Genomic DNA, 8583 nt, shown 5'->3' on the forward strand with positions numbered 1-8583 from the left:
ACTGGTGACTATTTTATTTTAATGTTTCTCCAACAAGTGAAAACATGTTTATTCTTGACCTTCTATTGGTTTAAGGATCTCCATCTCATCATCCCTTAGCCTTCTCTTTGTTTAAGAGAATGGATCTCTCATTTGTTCAACCTTTCCTTATAGGTAGACATCATTATTTCCGACATCATCCTTGTCAATTCATTATTGCACCTTCTTCAGAACACAGTGTTGTTCAACTACAGTTCTGAACAAGTCCAATGGATTGAATTGCCTTTTCACATGCTTCCTTTTATTTGAACTTCAGTTTTCTCCCCTTTAGGATGAGATTAGAACATTTTGAATAAGCACTGGTGTTATGGCAACCAATTTAAACAATCATAAAAGCCTTTGGTCTCGTCACCTTAGGCCCATTCCTCTCTTGCAATTATTCTGGTCGAAATGACTACTTATATGCAGTAGTGTTACTGAGTGCTGTTGCTGCATTTCAGCTTGAGACTATGGTCTCACCTACTGTTGACAAACCAGTGGGAACACTGTGTTGCTTTCATTTGGGAGGTTTACTCAAATTAAGTGCCTGTCAGGCATTTAACTGGCCAGCGTCAGGCTTTCCCCAAGATTTAGGATCCCAGTGGCAGGAATTGCCTGTTGAGGGTTGCTGGCCAATTAAAGGCTCGCAGTTCTCCATTGCCGACAGTGACACCATGGGTGGTAGTTGCTGCTGGCCATACTCCAAGGACTTCACCAGGGACCATTGCTGAATCCCTGGAGAGATGGTATGGAGGTTTTAGGGAGGATGTTGCAGGAAGGGGGAAGAGGCAGGGAAAGGGGGTTGCTTTCAGATCCCACCCTCCCAACCTTTTTGATTCTGGAGTCCTCAATCGAGTACGGAGTATCTGACAACGGCCCCACTCTCGTCAATCGCTGGCAAACCAAGCAGGGTTCAATTCAGCAAAACATTTATCACATATCGTGCTGCTGTTGCTACTGCAAACCGCAATGAATACCGAACCTGAAATAAGCTGTCCTGCCAGATGGTCAGTCTCCTGATCTTGTAAACAGCTCTGGAGACGAATAAAAACATTCTCCAGTTTTTTCTTGCTACCCACTGTAAACATGGTGGAAACTGCTCTTCAACAGAGTGGCAATCAGTGGCAGATTGCCACCGTGACACTTACGCCAACTTTTTTCAATGTAATCTCACCCGATCTTCCGACTCAGGCTGACCGAGATGTGCAGTGCAGCATGTCCCTGGGCCCCAGCATCGAGATTTATCAAAGTCAAAGTGAAGAGGCCTCCTCCCTTTTTTACAGCACTAGCTGCCGTCAACCAGGTTAAGCTAAATATCCAATGAAATTTATGGGTTTTTTGTGGCAGTTCAGGGAGAAGGTAAGTGTCTGAGATAAGTGGATAGGATCTGGAAGGGTGGGGGAAGAAAATCGAAGGTCACGGGGGTGTTAAGAGGTCGGGGAGCAGATTGGAGGTCGTGCGTGGATCAAAGATCAGGGTGTAAATAAATCCAATTACTTTTTTTCCAATTGAAGGGGCTGTTTAGCACAGGGCTAACTCGCTGGCTTTGAAAGCAGACCAAGCAGGCCAGCAGCACGGTTCGAATCCCGTAACAGCCTCCCCAAACAGGCGCCGGAATGTGGCGACTAGGGGCTTTTCACAGTAACTTCATTTGAAGCCTACTCGTGACAATAAGCGATTTTCATTTCATTTAGGGTGGCCAATCCACCTAACCTGCACATCTTTGGGTTGTGGGGTTGAAACTCCACTCAGCGACCCGGGGCCAGGATCAAGCCTGGGTCCTCAGCGCCGTAGGCCGCAATGCTAACTACTGTGCCGCCCAAGATCAGGGTATATCTGAGGTTGGGAGTGAGGGGATCGGCGGTCAGGGGGGTTCGGACTGGAGGTCGGCCCTCGGTCATAGGGCAACAGGTTGGGACGGGACTTCAGGGGATGGTGTGTCCGGGATCCTGTCGCGTCTGGTAGGGTTTGGGGTTGTGAGGAGTCCATGGTGTGGAGAGTCCTGTTGGGGGTTGGGGTCATAAAGATCGAGCTGTCTCCTAGGGGTCGAGAGGTGTGGCGGGAATCCCTTTGGGATTCGGTTTGGGTCTGTTACCCAGAGCTTAGATGTGGTTTTAGTTCTTCTAATCTTTCCTGGGTAACTATTAATGTAACCCAGTCAGAACCATCTGATGTTTGTGATTCAAATCACATTTTTGAATGGTTCCTAATCCAGGGCAATTGCCCAAAGGAAGTTTGCACCTTTGGGCAATTTCCATGCAAACTCTTATTGGGTATGGGTACCCGCCCCACCGTCCTCCTTCTCCTCCCCAAATCCGACACTGAGGAGCTCACAAGGTCCAGCCCTTCAGAGTCCCTTCATTTTGATTTTTGCAATCAAAAGGAAGTTTCTTCTTCAAATAGAACATGTTGGACATACGCAATAGGCCATTCAACATCTCGATGGAGAAAATACTTGTTAATACAGTATTTTAAGTATAAACATAAGTAGTAATAACAAGACTTGTTTAAGGAGCATGAAAATGGCAAAGGGATACCAAATAACAGAAGGGGGATAGTGCGATGTGTGGCATAAATAAGGAAGCTATCGCTTCTTGGCCTTTTTGCTCAGATCAAGCGTCAGATCAAACCCAAGATGAGGTACAATGCCTTTTTTTAATCAGCTTGGATCTTGTCTGTCTCTCTTGTGGAGACCATGAATTGGTTTCAATTTGAATTGGTATTCAGAGCAAGCAATAAGATGGATTCAGGGTTTTTCCTGTGCACTCTGCGCATTTGCTTTGTAAATTTAAGGATGGGATAAACTTTTAAAAAAATAAATAAGGAAAGCTTTTTTAAAAAATACAAAATGCAAGTTTATTAGAATTATCTACTCAGTTCTGATTCTTTGATCTGGAGTAAAGTTGGGAATGGTCAGGCTATCTCCTGGTCACTGTTGAGAACAAACTGTGGTAGAAATCCAGCTGTTGACCTGTCAAAGAGGGCTTTAAATTCTGAAGAGATTTGAGAAAATGACCATGTTTCACAGCAGCAGCATCAAGTCCATCTTCCTGCAGAGCCAATAAGGCAGCCTCTTTGCATAAATTCTGTATATCTGCCCCAGTAAACCCTGTGGTCTGAGCCGCCAGTTCCTCCAATAACACATCATCCAGCGGAGTTTTGGATGTGCAAATTTTCAGTATGGAAAGTCTTGCTTCTGCATCTGGCATTGGAACAAAGATTATCTGGTCAAATCTCCCAGGTCGCAGTAAAGCATCATCTAAGAGGTCTGGTCGATTTGTAGCAGCCACCACGATCACAGCTTTGTTACGAACCTCCTGAAACTCCAACTTTTTTGACTGTTCCAATTGTTCTCCTTCAGACAGGAGTATTTTCCTCTCAGGGTCTCTTCCTTTGGCCAGGGAGTGACCAATTCCATCCATTTCATTAAGGAGAACAGAGAGCACTCGCTCTTTAACACTGTGGTCCACTGTTCCATCGAGCGAGCGGGATCCAAGCATGGAATCAATTTCATCAAGGAACAGGATTGATGGTGCTGCAGCTCGAGCTTGGTGAAAAACCTGAGCCAGGGCCTTCTCAGAATCACCTACAAATGGTGAGAAGAGATCAGCCCCACTAACCGACAGGAAAGAACATCGGCAACTGGAGGCTGCAGCTTTCACTACTGTGGTCTTTGCACATCCAGGCGGTCCATACAGGAGAATTCCACGAATGGGGGTCACACCCATCCTCACAAATGCCTCTGGGTACATCACTGGCCATTCAATGCTCTGTTTGAGTTTCAGTTTGACTTGATCCAGGCCTCCAATCTGGTCCCACTGGACAGGTCTGAAATCAGTCAGTCCGATACTGCTCCTGAGACAGGAAGGCTGCACAATCCTCAGCGCTTCATGGAAATCTGCAAAGGTAATTTTGTTGTCCGATGGTTCCTTGGAGCTGCGTCTCACGAGCTGCAGAGCGGCCTCTCGACAGAGAGCCGTCAGGTCAGCACCAACATAACCACTTGTAGCTTCTGCCAACCAAGACAAGTCAACGTCAGCCCTCAGAGGCATTGCAGAGGTGATCGCTTGTAGAATGGATTGGCGCTGCAACATTGTGGGTACATTGATTGTGATCTCTCGGTCAAAGCGACCCGGCCTCCTTAGCGCAGGCTCCAAGGCTTCGGGCCTGCTGCTCGCTGCCACCACCAGCATCTGTGTCCAGGGGTCCAGACTGTCCATCAGGGTGAGAAGCTGGGCCACCAGCCGGTCCTCAGGCTGGTTTCCTGCTGCCGCTCTCCGAGGAAAAAGTGAGTCCATGTCATCGATGAAGAGGAGACAGGGTCCGGCCTGGCTCTGGGCATTTTCAAACAGTCGCCTCAATTTCTGCTCACTCTCCCCAGGCCGAGATCCCTGGATAGCGGCAGGAGAGACTTCTAATATCGGGACCTCCAGCTCATGGGCTAGGGCATGGAGCAGTGCGGTCTTCCCCACACCCGGGGGCCCAAGCAGCAACACCCCCCGCGGGCAGGGTAGGCCCAGGCGGCCCAAGGCCTTCGGGAACCGAAGCGGGAGGCTTAGCAACTCCCGGAGGGGGGAGGTTGCCTGCTCAAGGCCGCCCAGGTGCAGATCACGGCCCTGGGATTGGAACTGTTCAGGCCTCAGCACCTCCACCACCTCCAGCCGCGTCCGGGTGCCCAGGAGGCCGCTGCTGCCTGGCTCCAGCTCTGGCTCCACAGCGGTGACTTCCAGGAGGCGCAGCCCAGGCCAGACTGCAGGCTCCGGCTCCACAACAAACCCGGGAACAGGTAAACATCCCTCAGCAGTTCCTTTAACAACTCCCCGGTCTCAGCCCCGACCTTTCCCCCCAGGCCCCCAGCCCTGTCCTCTCCCTCCACGGCCCTGTCCTCTCTCTCCACGACCCTGGCCTCTCCCCCAGGGCCTCCACCCCTACCTCCCAGATCCTTAGCCCCAGCCTCTCCCCTCGGTGTCCCAGACCCAGCTTTCCCCCCCGGGGTCCCATACCCGGCCTCTCCCCCCAGGCCCCTGTCCTCCCCCTCTTGGCCCCCAGCCCTGTACTCTCCCACCAGGTCCCTGGACTCTCCCCCCAGGCCCCTTTCCCCTCCCTCTTGGCCCCCAGCCCTGTACTCTCCCACCAGGTGCCTGGACTCTCCCCCCAGGCCCCTGGACTCTCTCTCTTGGCCCCCAGCCCTGGACTCTCCTCCCAGGCCCCTGTCCTCTTTCCCTGGGTCCCCAGCCCCACCTCCCAGACCCCTAGCTCCGGCTTCTCCCCTGGGGGTGCCAGTCCCTCCCCCCAGGCCCCGAGCGCCGGTCTCGAGTACCGCTCGGACGCGAACCCGCCTCAGTTTGACGCAGGAAAGCGGCTGTAAGTGTCCGAGGTCGAGGCTCAGACCTTGGCAGGGCCTCCCCACCAGCCCCGGGCTCACGCACTTGGTGTCCAGCTGCAGGAAGCCCTCGGCCCGGTCCCTCCGCGGCCAAGCCGCGCATAGAGCGGCCCCGCCTGGTAAACAAATCCGAACCGGGGAGCCAAGCCCGAGGCCCAGAGCAGCCAGAGCCCGAGGCCCCAGGCGGCAGCGCTGAGAACCGCGGTCCCCGGCGTCGGGGGGGAGCAGCCAGAGAGCAGGCCCGGCCATGGCCTCTGACCCAGAGACCCCGCCCACTGGCACGGGCCCCGCCATCTGCCCGAGATCCCGCCCACTGGCACGGGCCCCGCCATCTGCCCGAGATCCCGCCCACTGGCACGGGCCCGCCCGCTGAGCCTGACCCCGCCCACTGGCACGGGCGCCGCCCACTGAAATAGACCCCGCCCACTCACCCCAACCCCGGTCAGTATCGGGACTCCGCCCACTACTGAGACGCCGCCCACTGAAATAGACCCCGTCCTCTGACATAGACCCCGCCCACTTACCGTGACCCCGTCCGCTGACATAGACTCCGCCCACTGACCTCGGCCCCGCCCATTGCCCAAGAGCCCGCCCACTGATAAATGAGGCGAGCTAATTGCAGGGCCAGACTTCAAATGCCAAGGCCATGAGATGATAAATCCCATTTACCCCTCCAGAGGATAGGAGAGTGTCAGGAATGTTCTAAACTATCAGGATCAGGCAATACACCCCCACCCAACCTCAAACCTATCTGTCCAATTTTTAAAACATCAAACTGTATTCATTGAGTGTCCCACAAGTGGCAGGTTGAACCTCACTGAGAGTCCATGTTCTTGGCCAACACCATCAGCACTCAGCCTGTTGGAGGGAGCACTCGTGCTCTGCCATTCCTGGCAGCAGATTAAGGCAATGACAGGACCTGCTCCTCTTTGGACTCTTTCGGCCTCCCCCACGGCCCAAATATAGTCCGAGGATTTTCAACCTTCTCCCCCTCCCATCCCCTCTGATGCTGAGTCAGAGCTTGGAGCCCCTCTGCTGACTGCTGAGGACAGTCCACACAAGTCTATCCGGCTGTTACCTCCTGCTGCTGCATACCTCGCCCAACCATAGGCCAGGAGTCAATCTGGTGGCTGTAGGGTAGGGGTTGGCCTGACATTCTACTGAAACCCTGTCATTAAAATCGAGAGGGATTCCTGACCTTTCTGTATTTTTCAACAGCTACCTTTCCTTCTGCACGCCCTGATAGTCTCAGGCCAATAAAGCTGCACATGGCACTGATGTGGCCCATTGTACACCGTGTGATTGTGGTCTCTGTACTGCGCCAAGCATATCCAGGCAGTTAAACTGATACCTAGCTTAAGGAATTGGTATCAGTTGTTTTCACTTCTCAAATACTGAAGCAGTCCATGTCCATGTGCAACAAGTCACTCAGGTCAGGACAAGCAATGTTTGCGCCATCCAAGTGCTGGCAATGATCATTTCCAACAAAACCTTCCGTTTACATTAAATGGCATTGCCATGGCTGTGTCTACCCCCCCCCCCCCCCCCCCCCCCCCGCCCACCCGCCCCCAACTATCAACATCCTGGAGCTTACTATTGACCAGAAACTGAACTAGCCATATAAATACCATGGCTACAAGAGCAGGTCAGAGGCTAGGAATCCTGCTGTGAGTAACTCACCTCCTGACTCTCCAAAGCATGTCCACAATCTACAAGGCGTAAGATAGGACTGTGATGGGATATACTTCACATGCCTGGATGAGTGCAGCTCCAATAGCACTGAAGAAGCTTGACAGAATCCAGGACAAAGCAGCCCATTTGATCAGCACCCCATCCTTAAACATTCCCTTCCTCCACAACCACACCGTGGCAGCAGTGTTTACCAATTGCAAGGTGCACTGCAGGAACTCACTAACTTGAAAGAACCTTCCTGACCCACAACCTCTATCACAAAAAAGGACAAGGTGCACTACCATCTGTAAATTCCCACCCGAAGCTGCACACAATGCTGAATTGGAACCATATCACAATTTCTTCATTGTCATTGCTTCAAAATCCTGGAATTCCTGCCTAACAGCACTGGACTGGAGCAGTTCAAGAAAGTGGCTCACCAGCCCCTACTGAAGGACAATTAGGGATGGATAACAAATGCTGGCCTTGCCAGCGATGCCCTCGATGAAAGGAAAACTATGATAATTATTTGAAGGCTACGGGTTTGTTCACTCAGAAAAGAAAGCTCAAGAAAATTTGCATTCAAATATTTAAGACACGTTCAAGATTGATGTTACATCCCAATTATATATTCCAGATTCCCTCAAATTCTAAAAGCACCCAGGTTCGATCCCGGCTCTGGGTCACTGTCTGTGTGGAGTTTGCACATTCTCCCTGTGTTTGCGTGGGTTTCGCCCCCACAACCTAAAAATATGCAGAGTAGGTGGATTGGCCACGCTAAATTGCCCCTTAATTGGAAAAAATAATTGGGTAATCTAAATTTTAAAAAAAAAACTCTAAAAGCAGAGGGCTTGAGCTCAATCTTGGAAGGGGAAAGATATACGGACAGCTTAAATTGGGGCTTCCAAACCGTGGGTCACGACCCCACGGGACTTTGTGGTCATGTGCTCTGATGCAGCATAGCTGCCCTGGAACTCGGACTGATTTTTGAGTCCTCTTTAAATCATCGCCTTTTTTGTTGCTGCTTGTAGATAATAATCAGGATCCTATTACATCAACGTAATTTGTCCATTGTGTCAATAATCATGATCCTATAAGATTAATAATCAGGATGTTACTACATTAATAATCAGAGTCCAAATACATTAATAACCTATTAATAATGCCCCCACAAATCAACAGCTGAAGCCCCCCACCTCACTTGATATGTCTTGTATCACCCAAATTTTCACTCTGGTATTACACAGATTCTGAGGCGTGCCATAGTCATTATGGTGAGAAGGAGGAGGTCATTCGGCATTGAGTACATACCAGCCCTCTTCACACCAATTCAGTCAGTCCCATTGCCCTATTCTATTTCCGTAGCGCTGCCAGTTAATTTTGCTCAAGTGCCCGTCCAATTTCCTTTTGCAATCATTGAAAGAATAAAATATATTTGAAAGAGTGTGTGATTGAAGAGTAGTCGTTTTTTTTGGTGAACGGCCAGATGGATTGCAGAGTTGTTTCCAGTC

At 50.9% G+C, this 8583-nt stretch overlaps 1 protein-coding gene across 1 annotated transcript; it reads right to left on the reverse strand.

The window, feature by feature from the left end:
* Window positions 1-2848: 2848 nt before the first annotated feature.
* On the reverse strand, window positions 2849-5710 carry spata5l1 (spermatogenesis associated 5-like 1). Its single transcript, XM_038796741.1, is given in 4 exon segments — window positions 2849-4808; window positions 4811-4882; window positions 5269-5280; window positions 5342-5710. Coding segments are annotated over 4 exon segments (2310 nt in total). The 5' UTR covers window positions 5696-5710; the 3' UTR covers window positions 2849-2936.
* Window positions 5711-8583: the final 2873 nt, after the last annotated feature.

This window comes from Scyliorhinus canicula, chromosome 5, assembly GCF_902713615.1.
Source record: "Scyliorhinus canicula chromosome 5, sScyCan1.1, whole genome shotgun sequence".
NCBI classification, from domain to species: domain Eukaryota; kingdom Metazoa; phylum Chordata; class Chondrichthyes; order Carcharhiniformes; family Scyliorhinidae; genus Scyliorhinus; species Scyliorhinus canicula.